Source organism: Thamnophis elegans, chromosome 14, assembly GCF_009769535.1.
Source record: "Thamnophis elegans isolate rThaEle1 chromosome 14, rThaEle1.pri, whole genome shotgun sequence".
Taxonomy (NCBI): domain Eukaryota; kingdom Metazoa; phylum Chordata; class Lepidosauria; order Squamata; family Colubridae; genus Thamnophis; species Thamnophis elegans.
The window spans coordinates 2,818,219-2,837,544 of record NC_045554.1 but is presented as its reverse complement, the minus strand read 5'-3'; the positions used below and the strand labels follow the sequence as shown (position 1 = coordinate 2,837,544).

The 19,326-nt window shown below is 46.6% G+C and overlaps 1 protein-coding gene across 1 annotated transcript in view; it reads left to right on the top strand.

Moving 5' to 3' along the window:
* The first annotated feature begins 878 nt into the window (after nt 1–878).
* Nucleotides 879–19,326, top strand: part of LOC116517813 (mitotic spindle assembly checkpoint protein MAD1-like) — a 102,439-nt gene continuing 83,991 nt past the window's right edge. Inside the window, exons 1-3 of the mRNA XM_032230989.1 lie at nt 879–905; nt 1,289–1,377; nt 13,387–13,477. Of these exons, the coding sequence (XP_032086880.1) occupies nt 879–905; nt 1,289–1,377; nt 13,387–13,477 (207 nt within the window). The remainder of the gene's footprint in view (nt 906–1,288; nt 1,378–13,386; nt 13,478–19,326) is intronic.

Below are 19,326 nucleotides of genomic sequence, written 5' to 3'. Positions count from 1 at the left end.
CAACCCTCCCCCCAGAACACCCAGCGACTATTCTGCTCACACCTAAGGCAGGGACCTCTTTATTTTTATCATAAGAAAATTCCAATAGGAAACAAACGCAGCAACACAAACAATAATTCTTACTTTTATTGATGAGGGGTTTATTGTTTCTAATCATTTGGAACATTAGAAATGAATAGATATAAAAGATATAATACAGGGGTGTCCAAACTCGTGACCCAACAGTATATCGTAAGAGCCGAGCACAGTGGGTAGAGTGCAGCACTGCAGGCTACTTCAGCTGACTGTTATCTGCAGTTCGGCGGTTCAAATCTCACCAGGCTCAGGGTTGACTCAGCCTTCCATCCTTCCGAGGTGGGTGAAATGAGGACCCGGATTGTTGTTGGGGGCAAATATGCTGACTCTGTAAACCGCTTAGAGAGGGCTGAAAGCCCTATGAAGCGGTAGATAAGTCTAACTGCTAACTGCTATTGCTATTTAAGTACTATTGCTATAATTGATCTGTTACATAGGTTTTCACCAAGAAGTCATTCCTCTAATTTTCAAGGTTCCAACTTTGTAATAGAGATTTATCACCTTCTTATGGAAGCCATAATAATAGCGTTCATTGGATGTTTTTGTCCCAAAGGTGCTTTTTCAAGAGGCAACTGGACTCTCTTTTTCTTTGGAAACATTTTGCCTCTCGGATGAAGAAGCAAAATGTCTTCGAAGAAAAAATAGAAAGTCCAGTAGCCTCTTGAAAAAGCATCTTTGGGTGACTTCAATGACTGAAAATCTCCATAGACCTTGGTTATTTTCATTGAACAGGAGGTGTCAACCCAGCTGCAAGAGCTGAGCTTGATTAGTAAACAGAAATATGACGGCTTGTTTAACAAACTATGGGCAAGATCAATCCTATAATACGGGTTTGCAGTCTGTTTCACTTTGAACCATGCGACCGAGCCTCCCATTGTCTTCATCTCGTACTCATAAGAGCTGAGGTGGCGCAGTGGTTAGAGTGCAGTACTGCAGGCCACTTCAGCTGACTGCTCTCTGCAGTTCGGCGGTTCAAATCTCACCGGCTCAAGGTTGACTCAGCCTTCCATCCTTCCGAGGTGGGTGAAATGAGGAGCCAGACTGTGGGGGCGATATGCTGACTCTGTAAACTGCTTAGAGAGGGCTGAAAGCCCTATGAAGCGGTATATAAAGTCTAACTGCTATTTCTATACTTCATGGGTGCGGAAGTGTCTCGATGCCTGGTGGCCACACCACGCAAAGCTAACTTCCACCTCTTCTTTTTATTTTGTAGCTGGAGATAGAACTTCAGATGCTGAAGAAGCAAGCCTTCACTGTGGAGCCCAGCAACTTCCTCGCCAAAGGAGAGCTGGATACGCTGAGGTGAATGTCCTCCTTTTTACTCATAGTGATAGAGCTGAGGAGAAGAGATGGAGTTAAGTCTCTTCCAACTCCATGATTGCTCCTAGGAGAACTTCTGCCCCAACCTGGGGATCGATATAACGTTCAGTATATCATAATCAGATACTGATTATGATTACAGTAATGATAATAACCGACATTCAGGGAATAGAATAAAAAGTAGAGCAGAATAGAATAAGGAATAGAATAGGGAATGGAATGGAATAGAATAAGGAATAGAATATAATAGAGTTAGAGCAGAATAGAATAGAATAAGGAGTAGAATAGAATAGAGAATGGAATAGAATAGAATAAGGAATGGAATATAATAGAGTTAGAGCAGAATAGAATAGAATAAGGAGTAGAATAGAATAGAGAATGGAATAGAATAGAATAAGGAACAGAATAGAATAGAATAGGGAATGGAATAGAATAGAATAGAATAGAATAGATAGAACGGAATGCAATAGAATAAGGAATGGAATAGAATAGAATTAGAGCAGAATAGAATAGAATGAGTAGAATAGAATAGGGAATGGAATAGAATAAGGAATAGAATAGAACAGAATGGAATAGAATAGAATTAGAGCAGAATAGAATAGAATAAGGAGTAGAATAGAATAGGGAATGGAATAGAATAAGGAATAGAATAGAATAGGGAATGGAATAGAATAGAATAGATAGAACAGAATGGAATAGAATAAGGAATAGAATAGAATAAGGAGTAGAATAGAATAGGGAATGGAATAGAATAAGGAATAGAATAGAACAGAATGGAATAGAATAGAATTAGAGCAGAATAGAATAGAATAAGGAATAGAATAGAATAGGGAATGGAATAGAATATGGAATAGAATAGATAGAATGGAATCGAATAAGGAATGGAATAGAATAGAATTGGAGCAGAATAGAATGGAATAGAATAAGGAATAGAATAGAATTCTTTATTGGTGCATATGGTCTCAGTATACATAAGGAGAATAAAATACATTCATCAAGAATAAAAAGATACAACCCTTAGTGATAGTCAAGGTTATAAGCTATCAAATCGTAGTAGGAAACAAATAAAAAGGATAGAAATTGAAAGATACAAAAACATGGTTATAGTCATAAATGGGAAGAGAGAGGTACCAGGAAGGAAGAGAAGAATAATAGTAATACAGTCTTAGTAAATTATTGACAATGTTGTGGGAATTATTTTTTTAGCAGAGTGATGGCATTCGCGGAGGGGGGGGGGAACTGTCCTTGTGTCTAGTTGTCTTGGTGTGCAGTGCCCTATAGCGTCATTTTGAAGGTAGGAGTTGAAACAATTGATGTCCAGGATGTGAGGGGTCTGTAGATATTTTCCCAGCCCTCTTTTTGACTCGTGCAGTGTGCAGGTCCTCGATGGAAGGCAGGTTATTAGCAATGGCGCTTTTTCTGCAGTTCTGATTCTCCTCTGAAGTCTCTGTCTGTCTTGTTGGGTTGCAGAGCCAAACCAGTGATGGAGATGCAGGTGACAGACTCAATATCAGTATAACATCAGTATATCATAATCAAATACTGATTATGATTACAATAACGATTGTTGTTGTCCTTCTGGACCCACAGCTGACTTTTGACCACCATCTCTCAGCTGTGACCAGGGGGGCATTTGCCCAGGTTCGCCTGGTGCGCCAGTTGCGGCCCTACCTGAATCGGGAGGCCCTCACAACAGTCACTCGAGCCCTTGTGATCTCCAGGCTGGAATACTGTAATGTGCTCTACATGGGGCTGCCCTTGAAGAACATCCGGAGACTTCAGCTAGTCCAGAATGCGGCCGCGCGAGTGATCATGGGCGCACCACGGTTCACCCACATAACACCGATCCTCCGCGAGCTGCACTGGCTACCTGTCGATCTCCGGGTGCACTTCAAGGTCCTACTCACCACCTATAAAGCGCTCCATGGTAGTGGATCTGGCTATTTGAGAGACCGCCTTCTGCCAATTACCTCCCTTCGTCCCATAAGATCGCATAGAGTTGGCCTCCTCCGTATTCCATCCGCCAGTCAGTGCCGACTGGCGACTACCCGGAGGAGAGCCTTCTCTGTTGCGGCTCCGACACTATGGAACAATCTCCCCGTGGAGATTCGTACCCTCACCACCGTCCAGGCCTTCCGCACAGCCCTCAAGAACTGGCTAGCCCGTCAGGCCTGGGGATAAGTCTATTTTCGCCCCTCCCGAATGTTGAGTGAATGTTGAGTTTTATTGTTTAATTTACTTTTGTTCACATTTCTTTTTGTACTGTCCTACACTCCCTTTCCTTTGTGATTGTAAGCCGCCCTGAGTCCCCTCAGGGAAAAGGGCGGCCTATAAATGTCCAATAAAAAATAAATAAAAATAAATAAACGATGATAAGCAACATTCAGGGCCTTGGTAACTTTTCCCACTGCTGTCATTTCAATAGACAAAAGCCACATGTTCAAGAACATCAGTAACGTGACAAATGCCATGGGATCCTGCCCAGGATCCCGCTTCCACCCCAAACTAGCAAGGATCCCAGACCGAGATTAATGACTTTGGAAGCCAGAGAGAGAGAGAGGCCTTACCGAATCCACAGGCATCCTTTGTCTCTTCCAGTTCTGCCATCCCACTAATTAGATGAACTCGGATGCCACTTATAGATGATGGATTACTTTCTCAATTTATGGCGTGCCAAGCTGACAGGTAGATTGCCTCTCGAAATAAAATTATCCGGCTTTCATTTTGAGAGTTAGTAGGGCGGGGGGGACCCTTCTGAAGCAGCAGGAGTTCGGTGAAAGAGTATACAATTTGCACCGCTCACATTTTAAACTTTGCAATAGTGGCGGATATCTGTAGCTTAAGTGTAGGACGTGCTGGAGAAGAAGACTCCTCCTGCATTGAGTCCCTTGGACTGCAAGGCCATCCAACCGGTCAGTCCTGTAGGAGGTCAACCCTGACTGCTCTTGAGAAGGCCGGATCCTGAAGAGGAAACTCAAAGTCTTTGGCCACCTGATGAGAAGGAAGAAGGACTCCTTGGAGAAGAGCCTCATGCTGGGAACGATGGAGGGCAAAAGAAGAAGGACTACAAGGCCATCCAACTGGTCAGTCCTAGAGGAGATCCACCCTGGCTGCTCTTTAGAAGGCCAGATCCTGAAGAGGAAACTCAAAGACTTTGGCCACCTAATGAGAAGGAAGAAGGACTCCCTGGAGAAGAGCCTCATGCTGGGAATGATGGAGGGCAGAAGAAGAACTGCAAGGCCATCCAATCGGTCAGTCCTAGAGGAAGTCAACCCTGACTGCTCTTTAGAAGGCCAGATCCTGAAGAGGAAACTCAAAGACTTTGGCCACCTAATGAGAAGGAAGAAGGACTCCCTGGAGAAGAGCCTCATGCTGGGAACGATGGAGGGCAAAAGAAGAAGGACTGCAAGGCCATCCAACCGGTCAGTCCTAGAGGAGATCAACCCTGGCTGCTCTTTAGAAGGCCAGATCCTGAAGAGGAAACTCAAAGACTTTGGCCACCTAATGAGAAGGAAGAAGGACTCCCTGGAGAAGAGCCTCATGCTGGGAAGGATGGAGGGCAAAAGAAGAAGGACTACAAGGCCATCCAACTGGTCAGTCCTAGAGGAGATCAACCCCTGACTGCTCTTTAGAAGGCCAGATCCTGAAGAGGATACACAAAAGACTTTGGCCACCCGATGAGAAGGAAGAAGGACTCCCTGGAGAAGAGCCTCATGCTGGGAACGATGGAGGGCAAAAGAAGAAGGACTACAAGGCCATCCAACCGGTCAGTCCTGGAGGAGATCCACTCTGACTGCTCTTTAGAAGGCCAGATCCTGAAGAGGAAACTCAAATTCTTTGGCCACCTAAGGAGAAGGAAGAAGGACTCCCTGGAGAAGAGCCTCATGCTGGGAAGGATGGAAGGCAAAAGAAGAAGGACTACAAGGCCATCCAACCGGTCAGTCCAGGAGGAGATCCACCCTGGCTGCTCTTTAGAAGGCCAGATCCTGAAGAGGAAACTCAAATTCTTTGGCCACCTAAGGAGAAGGAAGAAGGACTCCCTGGAGAAGAGCCTCATGCTGGGAAGGATGGAGGGCAAAAGAAGAAGGGGACGGCAGAGGAGGAGGTGGCTGGATGGAGTCACCAAAGCAGTTGGCATGAGCTTCAATGGACTCTAGAGGATGGTAGAGGACAGGAAGGCCTGGAGGAATGTTGTCCATGGTGTTGCGATGGGTCAGACGCGACTTCGCAACTACCAACAACAACAGGTGTAGGATGAGGGTGTACATTAAGCTGCAATTTACAAGGATGTATTGCTCGGCCGATACTCAAGAATCTAACCAACTAAAGTTCAAACCTGAATCGACACCAGATCAGGGTCAACAGACTTCAAGGAGTGTTTGACTTGGGTTGCTCGTGGCAACGCAAGGATTCCAAGCTTCTGACATGTTTAACTCCACCATCTAGCTTTGCCTGCCCTTCTACACTTGGGTTCCTACAGGGCAAATCCAACAAATCTTAGCTCCTACACCATGGGTCGGCAACCTTAAGCCATTGGGACCCATTTCTCGCACAAAAGAAAACATCGGGAGCCACACAAACCCTTTCAGTTCCTGACTATTTCCCGAGCAGCCACAAAAGTAGCGTATGTAGTCGAATTGCGCATTCTTTTTCCTTCTGAAACCTCTCTTGGATTTATCTACGGTTGGCCTACCGGAGGTCAAAAGGCTCAATAAATCGCATGCCGGCGGGTGTCGCACATTGGCGGTTGAGACGCATATTTTTGAGTGACAGATGGACGAAAGGGCCACATGCAGCTCCAGAGCCACGGTTTGCTAAATCCTGTCTTACGCCCTACTAGCAGATGTTCTCCAAGCCGCTCCATGTTTCCTAAAGCAGAAAATGGCTTCTTCCCTCTCCCAGCAGTGGAAAAAAAAAAGAAAGACGTTGTGTAAATTCTCACCCATTCGGCCCTCCCAATAGCTATCTCTCCGGCTGGTGCTTCCCGCAGTTTACATTCGTGGCGAGATAGTTGATGGATGATTTAAAGGCCAAGCAATTCATCGCTCATCAACTCCCTGACATGCTTTCTGCTTTCGTTCCGTGAGACCTGAAGAGGAATTAAAATGCGAGCCAACTAGCTCTTACACATTATCATTTGTGGTTTGGGCATCATGCGCGACATCTCAGTGTGCAACCACTGCGGGGGACGTGGCCACCCTGTGTCTCCCCTCCCCTCCCCTTTTCCTTCTGCTTCAAATGCTGGAAGCTTTCCATTCTTTCCGGTTGGCACTGATGGGCTTCTTCATGTCTTCTTAGCTATCTCCTCCTGTTAGGCCATCAGCCTTCCTTGATTGATGGCGGTTTGTTCCCTTATTATTTTTCCTGGCTGCCTTTTGAGCAGAGATAAATAAGGAAGCACCGATAAGGAATGGCATGAGATCTGTCGGTAGGGTAGCCATCGATGAGATTTCAGCAGGAACTCCTGCTGTCGTGTGCTGTTTCCTGAATAAGGGAGGAATGATAAAGGGAACCGCTCCACAAATGGGTAGACAAACCCTCCTAAAAGCGATGTGCAGAATTTGATAGTTCTTCTGAAGGGGCATAGCCGAGCCCATGGTGTAAAGGAATGGGTTTCAACCTCGGGAATTACCATAATAAGATCAGTAGACTTCAAATTCCAGAATTCCCCAGCCAGCATGCTTTGCTTACATTTCCCAGCAAGTATCAAACATCAAAACCACTGGTAAAATTCAACTTTGTTTTACTACAGGTTCTGTTGGCGTGGCTTGGTGGGCGTGGCAGGGGAAAGGATACTGCAAAATCTCCATTCCCTCCCCACTCTGGGGCCAGCCAGAGGTGGCATTTGCCGGTCCAACTAAACCCAGAATCCAGATTCTGTTCCTTCTGGGTTGTGTGATTCAGGGGTGAAATCCAGCAGGTTCTGACAGGTTCTGGAGAACCGGTAGCAGAAATTTTGAGTAGTTCACAAAACCGGTAGTGGAAATTTTGAGTAGTTCGGAGAACCGGTAGCAGAAATTTTGAGTAGTTCGGAGAACCGGTAGCAGAAATTTTGAGTAGCTCGGAGAACCGGTAGCAGAAATTTTGAGTAGTTTGGAGAACCAGTAGCAGAGATTTTGAGTAGTTTGGAGAACCAGTAGCAGAAATTTTGAGTAGTTCGGAGAACCGGTAGCAGAAATTTTGAGTAGCTCGGAGAACCGGTAGCAGAAATTTTGAGTAGTTCGGAGAACCGGTAGCAAAAATTTTGAGTAGTTTGGAGAACCGGTAGCAGAAATTTTGAGTAGTTTGGAGAACCGGTAGAAGAAATTTTGAGTAGTCCGGAGAACCGGTAGCAGAAATTTTGAATAGTCCGGAGAACCGGTAGCAGAAATTTTGAGTAGTTCGGAGAACTGGTAATAGAAATTTTGAGTAGTTCGGCAAATGCCACCTCTGGCTGGCCCCTAGAAGGGGGTAGGAATGGAGATTTTGCAGTGTCCTTCCCCTGCCATGTCCACCAAGCCCACAGAACCAGTAGTAAAAAAAGTTGAGTTTCACCACTGTTGTAGTTCCAAGCAATAGACAGTTGAAGCCAAATATTCTTTCCCACTGTCTGAAGTTGTTCCTTCCTTAATTACTGGACAAGGCTGGAGATCAACCTCTTGCCATGATCATCTTCCTTCCGTCCTGGAGAGATGGTTTCCAGGGTGCTCAGGTAAATTAATATCGTCTCGCCTTCCACGATTAGTAGGGGATTTTGCAGGATACCTTTGGAGCTCCGCCCACCTGCTGGACCCATTGTGAGTAGACATCAATTCAACCCTCTCCCAATAATTGAAGTGCACCAGCTGTTATCAGCAGGCACAATAGAGCTGAGGACCAGCTATTGTTTCCCCATTTCATCTTCCATCCATGGTTCCACCGGAGACTCATTCTGATGAAAAGTAGGACGAAAGAGGATGCACACTTAGAAATTGCTGTTGGGAAACTGGAGGGAGGAGTCAAGCAATGGCCTAGCGCGGAGCCTTTGAGTAAGCCACATAAGGCGCCAGTTTGATTCTCCTCCCGAGATCCATGAATCCCTATCCGGTCGTTCCTAGGCAAAGGAGGGCAGTCTGGGGCAAGATTCTTGTAACCTAGGCAATAAGCAATAAAGTTACTGATTTTATCTATTCACAACAGGGAGGGATGGCATTCAGCAGGTTCTGACCAGTTCTGGAGAACCGGTAGCAGAAATTTTGAGTCGTTCGGAGAACCGGTAAATGCTACCTCTGACTGACCCACAACCCCATCTATTCTCTGCCTCCTGAGTCCCAGCTGATCGGGAGGAAATGGGGATTTTGCAGTATCCTTCCTCTGGAGTGAGGAGGGAATGGGGATTTTGCAGTATCCTTCCCCTGGAGTGGGGAGGAAATGGGGATTTTGCAGTATCCTTCCCCTGGAGTGGAGAGGGAATGGAGATTTTTGCAGTATCCTTCCCCTGGAGTGCGGAGGGAATGGAGATTTTGCAGTATCCTTTCCCTGGAGTGGGAGGAAATGGGGATTTTGCAGTATCCTTCCCCTGGAGTGAGGAGGGAATGGAGATTTTATAGTATTCTCCTGGTGTGGGGTGGGAATGGAGATTTTATAGTATTCTCCTGGAGTGGAGAGGGAATGGAGATTTTGCAGTATCCTTCCCCTGGAGTGGAGAGGGAATGGAGATTTTGCAGTATCCTTCCCCTGGAGTGGAGAGGGAATGGGGATTTTGCAGTATCCTTCCCCTGGAGTGGAGAGGGAATGGAGATTTTATAGTATTCTCCTGGAGTGGGGTGGGAATGGAGATTTTATAGTATTCTCCTGGAGTGGAGAGGGAATGGAGATTTTGCAGTATCCTTCCCCTGGAGTGGAGAGGGAATGGAGATTTTATAGTATTCTCCTGGAGTGGGGTGGGAATGGAGATTTTATAGTATTCTCCTGGAGTGGAGAGGGAATGGAGATTTTGCAGTATCCTTCCCCTGGAGTGGAGAGGGAATGGAGATTTTGCAGTATCCTTCCCCTGGAGTGGAGAGGGAATGGAGATTTTATAGTATTCTCCTGGAGTGGGGTGGGAATGGAGATTTTATAGTATTCCCCTGGAGTGGGGAGGGAATGGAGATTTTGCAGTATCCTTCCCCTGGAGTGAGGAGGGAATGGAGATTTTATAGTATTCTCGTGGAGAGGGAATGGAGATTTTGCAGTATCCTTTCCCTGGAGTGGAGAGGGAATGGAGATTTTGCAGTATCCTTCCCCTGGAGTGGAGAGGGAATGGGGATTTTGCAGTATCCTTCCCCTGGAGTGGAGAGGGAATGGAGATTTTGCAGTATCCTTCCCCTGGAGTGAGGAGGGAATGGAGATTTTATAGTATTCTCCTGGAGTGGAGAGGGAATGGAGATTTTGCAGTATCCTTCCCCTGGAGTGGAGAGGGAATGGAGATTTTGCAGTATCCTTCCCCTGGAGTGGAGAGGGAATGGGGATTTTGCAGTATCCTTCCCCTGGAGTGGAGAGGGAATGGAGATTTTGCAGTATCCTTCCCCTGGAGTGCGGAGGGAATGGAGATTTTGCAGTGTCCTTCCCCTGGAGTGGGGAGGGAATGGAGATTTTGCAGTATCCTTCCCCTCCCATGCCCACCAAGCCATGCTGTGCCAACCAAGCCGTGCCCACCAAACCACTAGTAAAAAAAATGAATCCCACCACTGATTCACAAGTGATTTTGGGTTGTTTTCACCTGATCCTTGGCTGTGTGTTGGATGTAGTTTTTTCGTTTCTGCCCACTGCCCCGATGCCCAGTTCCTTCTCTGGTCTCTGCCAATATTCCCATTGCTAAATATATATATAAATATATATATTTTTGGACCAGGGAGGTACACACCAAACTAGTGCGAACCTGTAGCTGCCTACCTACATGAACATTGGATGGTTAAAATCACACCCACACCCACATACACATATATTTGCACAACTCACACCCGCAATGCAGCCCCTGGAGAATTCAGGCATCCAGGTTAATTTCCACCTCCCTCAAAAAAAAATGTGTATTCACATCCAATGCACGAGAGGTTTTATATATGTGTGTGTATATATATATATATCTTTTGTCTTCTGTTTCTTTTAATATGGAAAGTAAATTATCTTTTAAGGAAGCTTAAAAGACTTTATCTACATCTCTGCCCACCTAGCCCCCTCCTCCCCCTCTCCCAATCCTGCTTCGGAGAACAAAGCGTTCTTTTAATCACACTTTTTCTTTTATAGCGGTTATATGTGAAAATTCTCTTTCTCAACATTATTACTTCTGAGGAAACAACACAAAGTAATATTAACGCTGCCAGTCCTTCACCTCCACCTGGCCTCCCATAAATCACATTAGCCCCTCTTGGTGATGTCCGTAGCGAGAGGCCGCTTCGGGCCTTTGATAGCGTAACAGGTTCTTTTCCACCCAGGAGGATGAAAAACTGTTTCTGTTGGGTTATTATTATTGTTGTTTTTTAAAAATTTGCCGGGAGTTAAAAGGAACATTTTGAACCGGAATAAATAAAAAACACGCGGTAAATCCTCCCTGTCAGCTACGGATTTGGAAAATGGATGGTTTTGACTAAGAAGAGAGCAGAGCCGGACGAGACCTTGGAGGTCCTCTAGTCCAGCCCCCCCCGCTCAAGCAGGAGGTACCATTTCAGTCCAGTCACTTCTTGAAAACCTCCAGTGATGAAGCACCCGCAGCTTCTGGTGGCAAGCAGTTCCACTGGTTAATTGTCCTCACTGTTAGGAATTTCCTCCTTAATTCTAGGTTGCTTCTCTCCTTGATTAGTTTCCACCCATTGCTTCTTGTCCTGCCCTTGTGTGCTTTGGAGAATAGCTTGACTCCCTCTTCTTTGGGGCAACCCCTGAGATATCAGAAGACCTGCGTTTCTCGCCGTGACTTTGCAACAGACGAACAGAGTGACAAGAGTCGGAAGGGACCTTGGAGGTCTTCTAGTCCAACCCCCTGCTCAAGCAGGAAACCCTACATCACTTCAGTCAAAGGGTTGTCCAATCTCTTGTTAAAAACCTCCAGTGTTGGAGCATTCACAGCTTCTGGAAGCCACTGTCTATTGGAGATGTTCAATCATCCAGCTCAGAACTCAAGAAGCTCCTTAATTCCAGCTTGCTCCTCTCCTTGATTAGTTTCCACCCATTGCTTCTTGTCCTGCCCTCAGGTGCTTTGGAGAATAGCTTGACTCCCTCTTCTTTGGGGCAACCCCTGAGATATTGGAAGACTGCTATCATGTCTCCCCTAGTCCTTCTTTTCATTAAACTAGACATGCCCAGTTCCTGCAACTGTTCTTCGTATGTTTCAGCCTCCAGTCCCCTAATCCTCTTTGTTGCTCTTCTCTGCCCTCATTCTAGAGTCTCCACATCTTTTTCACATCATTCCAGGTGTGGCCTTACTAAGGTTTTTATAAAATGATACTTAATACGTCACGTGATTTTCATTTTATACTTCTGTTTATACAACCAAGAATTGTATTAGCTTTTTTTAAAATTATTATTGGCTGCTGTGGGGCTGATCAGAAAGCCACGTTCTTCTCCGGTTTCTGAGCCACCTTTAATGGCCCTCGTTTGAGTCTTCGTTTCTCCCTCTTGATGTTCTTCAGAGCGCCCAGGAAAGCACTATTGGCGAGTCCTCGCTTAGAATAACAGACTTGGAAGGGACCTTGAAGGTCTTCTAGTCCAACCCCCTGCTTAGGCAGGAAAGCCTACGCCACTTCGGACAAATGGATATCCAAACATCTTCTTAGAAACTTCCAGTGTTGGGGCATTCCCAACTTCTGGTGGCAAGTTGTTTTTAATTGTCCTCACTGTCAGGAACTTTAGTCCTAAGTTGCTTCTCTCTTTGATTAGTTTCCACCCATTGCTTCCCATGATGTAGGAGGGAGGCTGAGCCTGAAAGTGGGGCCATTGTTTCTTGTCCTATCAGGTGCTTTGGAGAATAGCTTGACTCCCTCTTCTTTGGGGCAACCCCTGAGATATTGGAACACTGCTATCATGTCTCCCCTGGTCCTTCTTTTCTCCATCAGCTCTGATGTTCTTTAGAGGCTCCAGAAAAGCACCATCGAAGACTCACTTGTGGATCTGAGCAAAGCCAGTGCCATTAAATGGAGATTAGATTGGACTTCATCCCCCTCCCGTAGGGCCTTTCCTGTGTTTTCATAATTAAACCTTCATTAGCTTAATTAGCCCTCTTGAGGTTCAGAGGAGACACATTATTTCAGGGACGTGACACAGCTGCATAAAATCACCTCCCCAACGCAGGTAACTTGAGTTTCCAGGAGGATTCAGCTTGAGGGTCGCACTCAACTTCTGGAAAGCCTGCTTAATTCCACTTGGGTGAGAAACCCCGGGAGGTTAAAATGAGCATCCTGACTCCAGGTTTTTCACAAAAGAATAGAATAACAGTGTTGGAAGGGACCTTGGAGGTCTTCTAGTCCAACCCCCTGCTTAGGCAGGAAACCCTACACCACTTCAGACAAATGATTGTCCAATCTCTTCTTAAAAACTTCCAGTGTTGGGGCATTCACAACTTCTGGAGGCAAGTTGTTCCACTAGTTAATTGTTCTAATTGTTCTAAGTTGCTTCTTTCCTTGATTGGTTAATTGTTCTAACTGTTCTAAGTAGCTTCTCTCCTTGATTGGTTAATTATTCTAATGGTTCTAAGTTGCTTCTCTCCTTGATTGGTTAATTGTTCTAATTGTTCTAAGTTGCTTCTCTCCTTGATTAGTTTCCACCCATTGCTTCTTGTCCTGCCCTCAGGTGTTTTGGAGCATAGCTTGACTCCCTCTTCTTTGGGGCAACCCCTGAGATATTGGAAGACTGCTATCATGTCTCCCCTAGTCCTTCTTTTCGTTAAACTAGACATATCCAGTTCCTGCAGAGTAAACTACAATATCTAAATTCACAAGGATGCAAAAAAAACCACCACCCGTTAAGGGCTAATTAAGACAACGTCAAATCTTTCTCTTCCAGGTTAAAGGTTGAGGAACTGGAAACTGAGCGAAGGAGGTTAGAAGAGGAGAACCGATCCCTGGAAGCAAAACTGGAACAAATCACGCTTCAGGTAACGTCTTAGGATGCTTGATTTGTCTTGATGAGAGGGACCGAAATATTGTCCATATTTTATGCTCTTTTTTTGGGGGGGGGGTGTTTCCTCCTGAGATTAATTTCAAGAAGCCGAGTCTTATCTCATGCTATTGAGAAAATTACAAGAGTTTACCATGCCTCATATTTACCATAGGGATGCGGTAGCTCAGTGGCTAAGACGCTGAGTTTGTCGATAAGAAAGGTCGGCAGTTTGGCGGTTCGAATCCCTAGCGCTGCGTAACCAAGTGAGCTCCCGTTCCTTGTCCTAGCTTCTGCCAACCTAGCAGTTCGAAAGCACGTTAAAAATGCAAGTAGAAAAATAGGAGCCACCTTTGGTGGGAAGGGAACAGCGTTCCGTGCGCCTTCGGCGTTGAGTCATGCCAGCCACATGACCACAGAGATGTCTTTGGACAGCGCTGGCTCTTCGGCTTTGAAACAGGGATGAGCAGCGCCCCCTAGAGTCGGGAACGACTAGCACATATGTGTGAGGGGAAACTTTACCTTTCTTACTATGCTTTTCTTAGGAAATTGAATGTTCTAAAGATTCTTGAATATTTTCTGTTGCTTGTATAAATGAACTCTTTTGTGTTCAGATGTCTGTAAGTTGTTTCTAATGTCCATGATGCAGTTGAATTGATGGAGGGGCCTCCATGGATGCAGCTAGGAGCAGCATCCCATAATTTCTTCCACAATCTGCCTTTGACAGGCTGTGACGCCTTAATCATGGAGCGAACTACCTGCTGGTTTAGATTTGAAAAGGTGGAATTGCAGGTTGCTGCTTCTAAGAACATTTGCTCTGTCTGTCTGTCACACAACACACTTTGTAAGTGACAAAGGATGTTGTAAGGCAGATAAAAGCAGATGGCTGGGTTCACATAATTGACTAGGTGTGGTTAGTTTTAATCTTGGTTAGGTGGTGATTTTTTGGTGGCCTAATATCTTATATGAACTCAGACCAATTTGTTTACGACTCAATGTTGCTTGCAAACCCAAATTTGGCGCACAGAAACCACACAGATCTTCTGCCTCCCGCATTCCAGAATATTCTTGAACAAAGGTGTTACATCTTCCCTAGTTATCGCTCGAAAATATCTTAAGTCCCTACCGTCAGGTTTCCGAAAAACCCTAATGGATTCATGAGCCTCAAGCCAAGTTTCAAAAGAAAACCACTCCTTTATTAGGAGCACCATTTTGGCAATACCCTAATGCAGTCAGATCTAAGCGTCATTTGAATTATAGCTGAACTTTACTCCTGTTTCCTCCCTTCCCTCAGTCTGTGACATAAATCACATTCACCAATGAGGTGTACCCCTCCCAAGTCTGCTGCGGTAATCTGAGATCCGACTCAAGCGGAAACTATGCTTGGAATGTGCTCCCCCCCCCTTTCCTCACCATGGCAACTTTATGAGTTGACACCTATACCTGTCTGTACCTTCTATGTTAACACTCCTTTACTCCAGGGGTCTTCAAATATGACAAAATCTGGCTGAGGAATTCTGGGGAGTTGAAATCTCAAAGTTGGCCAAGTCTGCAGACTCCTGATCTACTCCGTAACACTTTTATTCAATTTATTAAAAAGGACATTTTTTTATAACAAATGGATCTACATCCCCACCATCTCAACCAGTCTGGAATATCGGAGGCGAATATTGGCATCACCCTGTTTTTTCTATTCCAAGAAAAGACAGCAGGATCCAAGGAAAAAGTTCCAGAGGGATACGAATGGGATGCAAGATCTTCTCCTGGTCTTCTAATCTTCTTGCTGCTATTACTTACGTCTTGTATGAATACCTCCTTAGACCTCTTACAGGGGTGCAACTAAATCTCTCCTTCCTAACCTGCTTACTCTACTCATGTAGACCTACGGACATAGTCAGGGGTGTTGAACTCAAGGCCCACGGGCCAAATCCAGCCCACGGGGTGCTTAGTTATGGCCCACAGGGCCACCCTGGGAACAGTGAAGGAATGCCCCCCCCCCAGTGCCTCTGCCAGCGAAAGCGGGCTCCCGGGCTCCGTTTTCAGCTGCGAGGGCCTCCTGCAACCTTCTGCACGCAGCCCTCCCAAGCTCCTTTTTCCCTGGCAGAGGGTTGCAGGAGACGTTTGCAGCCGAAAACCGAGCCTGGGAGCCCGTTTTGACGGGCAGAACTAAGTTCGACACCCCTGGACATAGTCTTGTGTTTGTATCCAGAAAAATCAGGTTGTCAGGGTTCTGAGGATGCCCTAATTAAATCATGAGCCTCGAGCCAAGCTTCAAAAACAACTGTCGGCAGGTACCCAAGTGAAGCCAGCTCTGTCCCCATGTAATATACGGCCCAATTATGACCCCGTTCCCCCCCACTTATCCCAGAGTGTCTTAAATCACAACAGAGCACTTTTGCATGCTGTAGAGATCACGCCCCTCCGGATGTTGCAGGTATCCTAGGATACAGCCTTGAGAAAGGTATGCGTGGAATGTGCTTCTGGTTGTGGCTGCCGTGCTGATCCGTCAGTCCCCCCCCGGCCTATGGCAACTTGAGAGCAGGCCAGGGATGCTTTGCCAGTTGACACAGGCTAGTTTTCATTCTTACCCATCGGAACTGACTTCCATGTCATCCCAGTAGCTTACAGAACAATTGCTGGTTATCCACAACCCTGACATGTGATGCCTACCGTCTCGCATGTTAGAGGATTGGGAGGTGGGCTGTGGTCACACCAAAGGGCTTTCTCTTCTGGTTTGCCGCTGCTTGTCCTTGTTGAGAGTCTCATCTCATCTTCGGTACATCCACGTTACACCTATCCTCCGCGAGCTGCACTGGTTACCGATTGGTCTCCGGATACGCTTCAAGGTGCTAGTCGTCACTTATAAAGCCCTTCATGGTATTGGACCTGGATACTTGAGAGACCGCCTGCTGCCAATTACCTCCCAAAGGCCTTCTCTGTGGCGGCTCTGGCCCTTTGGAACGAGCTCCCCGCAGACATTCGGACCCTCACCTCTCTCCAGGCCTTCCGAAAAGCCGTTAAAACCTGGCTGTGTCGGCAGGCCTGGGGTCGATGAGTTCCCTTCCCCTCTCGAATCGTGTGGCTGTTGGTTGTTTTAAATTCCCTGTACTTTTTGTTGTAGTTTTGTGTTTCCCTTCCCCTCGTTGGGCTTGTGCGCCGCCCCGAGTCCCGTTGGGAATAGGGCGGCATATAAATAAAATGAACCTCGAAAATGAACCTCGAACCTTCCAGAAGACCTTTGATAATCTTGTCCGTGCTGGTGGCCCCAGCAGCTATCGCTGCTCAGGGAGTCTCATCTATGCTCCGAGCACGACTTTTATCTCAGGTCTGCTGAAGTTAAGCGAACATCCTCGCATTTGTCTGTTCTGGATGAGCGGCCGTATATATTCCTTCTCGGCCAAGTGTAATTTTGTAAACCTCCGCGCCTTGTTTTCCGGGCTCAGAAATCTTTCGACCATTAAACCTCTTTTTGTGAAGATGGATATCGTGCTGGTGGTTGTGCCTTTTGGCCTTTTCTCTACGTCCCCTGGTCTTCTTTGCTTCCAGATTTATTTCCAAAATCTGTACTGATGGACGAGGGCTCATCAGTCAAGGGCTCTGTGTTAAAAGTGTTTTGCTAAGCATAATTCATAACTATGAGCCACAGTGGTGCAATGGCTAGAGTACATTACTGCAGGCTACTTCTGCTGACTGCCGGCTGCCTGCAATTTGGCAGTTTGAATCTCACCAGGCTCAAGGTTGACTCAGCCTTCCGTCCTTCCGAGGTGGGTAAAATGAGGAGCCAGATTGATGGGGGGCAAGAGGCTGGCTCTGTAAGCCACTTAGAGAGGGCTGTAAAAGCACTGTGAAGTGGTATATAGGTCTAAGTGCCAAGTGGGAATGAATGAATGAATGAATGAATGAATGAATGAATGACTGAAGGAAGGAAGGAAGGAAGGAAGGAAGGAAGGAAGGAAGGAAGGAAGGAAGGATGGGTCATGGTGGCGCAGTGGTCAGAGTGCAGTACTGCAGGCTACTTCTGTTGATTTCCAGCTGCCTGCAATTTGGCAGTTCGAGTCTCACCAGGCTCAAGGTTGACTCAGCCTTTCGTCCTTCCGAGGTGGATAAAATGAGGACCCGGATTGTTGGGGGCAAGAGGCTGGCTCTGTAAACCGCTTAGAGTGGCTTGTAAAGCTCTGTGAAGCGGTATATAAGTGCTATTCCTGGCCCTTCCTTCCTTCCTTCCTTCCTCCCTTCCTTCCTTCTTTCTTCCCTCCCAGAGGTTAGAATGCAGTCTTGCAGTCTAACTCTGCCCATTGCCAGCAGTTCGATCCTGACTCAGCCTTCCCTCCTTCCAAGGTCAGTAAAATGAGGACCCGGATTGTTGGGGGGGCAAGAGGCTGACTCCGTAAACCGCTTAGAGAGGCCTGTAGAGCACTGTGAAGCGGTATATAAGTGCTCTTGCTGTTGCCATAACTCATTCCTAGTCCCACCAGGACGACAAGGGAGGTCACGATTATTCCCATTTTACAGGTGGGGATCTCAGTCTGAGAAGACAAATGACTTGTCAACGGGTGGATCTGTTGGCCAAGCTGGAGTTTGACCTTCAAGCGAAGAAACGATTCCTTTCCTCCAAACCCTTTGGAGGAAGAACGGATGCCCGCCGCTCGCCACCATCACGTCACTAAGGGACAAGCCCTACCCTGGGAACACGTCCCGCCATGACGCCACTTCTTTTAAGCCTTCGCTTGGAAGGAGACCACCGAGGGCCCTCTCCATAACCCCATTTTATCCAGCGGACACGTCAAGATATGTCTTTCTTATGGCTCAAAGACTTGGGCAATCTCCATTTCAATCAGTCGTTGACTTGATAGCACCGAAGAGAGGCGTGTGCCTGCAACGTACATCTTAAGGACATTTGTTGAGCTACTGGCTGGGGAACATCAATTTGCACTCATACAGGTGGTGGTGTGGAGTTTGGGGGCCGGAGTATTGTGTGGTGGGAGTCTTTATATCTACCCCCCACCGTATTAAATAAAAGGTTGATGGTCCCATCCAGCAATAGGCCTTGTAAGATTCATGTGCTGGTTTTATTTTATATATAACGGGACAGATGCAGAAGGGAACAAAGGGGGACGAGCCATCTACACAGAACACAAACGCACCTGCAAAACTCACGCTGATGGAGCTTCCTCTTTCTTTCCTATGTAACAGCCGCTTTCCCGTTGAGAGCACAGGTCTCGTTTGCATTAAATCCACCCTTAACCTGCTCAGAAGGCTCTCGTGTTTCTTCTTTCTCCCAGATGTGCCACACATGGAATCCTAGGACTGGAAAGGGGACCTCAGAGGTCTTCCAGTCCAACCCCCCTCCCCCCCTGCTCAAGGCAGGAGACCTTATACCAGTGATGGCAAAACTTTTCGGCACCGAGTGGGTGCTCAGTTGGGCTGGGCGTGCATGTGCAGTTTCCTTCCTTCCTTCCTTCCTTCCTTCCTTCCTTCCTTCCTTCCTTCCTTCCTTCTCTCTCTGCCTCTCTCTCTCTTGCTTTCTCCTCCTGTTCCATCAAGAAGGGCTTCATTTGATTTCAGACACTGCATTGATTTTTGCCTTGACACCTATTAGAGGTGAATCAAATCTTTCTTTTATTGCCAATTCCCAGAGATTTGGGGGAAGGGGAGGGAGGGCGGTGGTGGGGGACGCAAGGAATGACAGCTCTGCTCAAACAGGGAATCGAGAGCTCCGGAGTGCTTTTGCCAAGCAACGGCTTAGCGGTGAAGCCTGTCACCTGTTTCTCCTTTAATTGGGTTGCCGTCTTCAGAAGGGAGATGAAAGTTGCGGGTTTGATGTTTTGATGCCCAGGTCTCCACGGA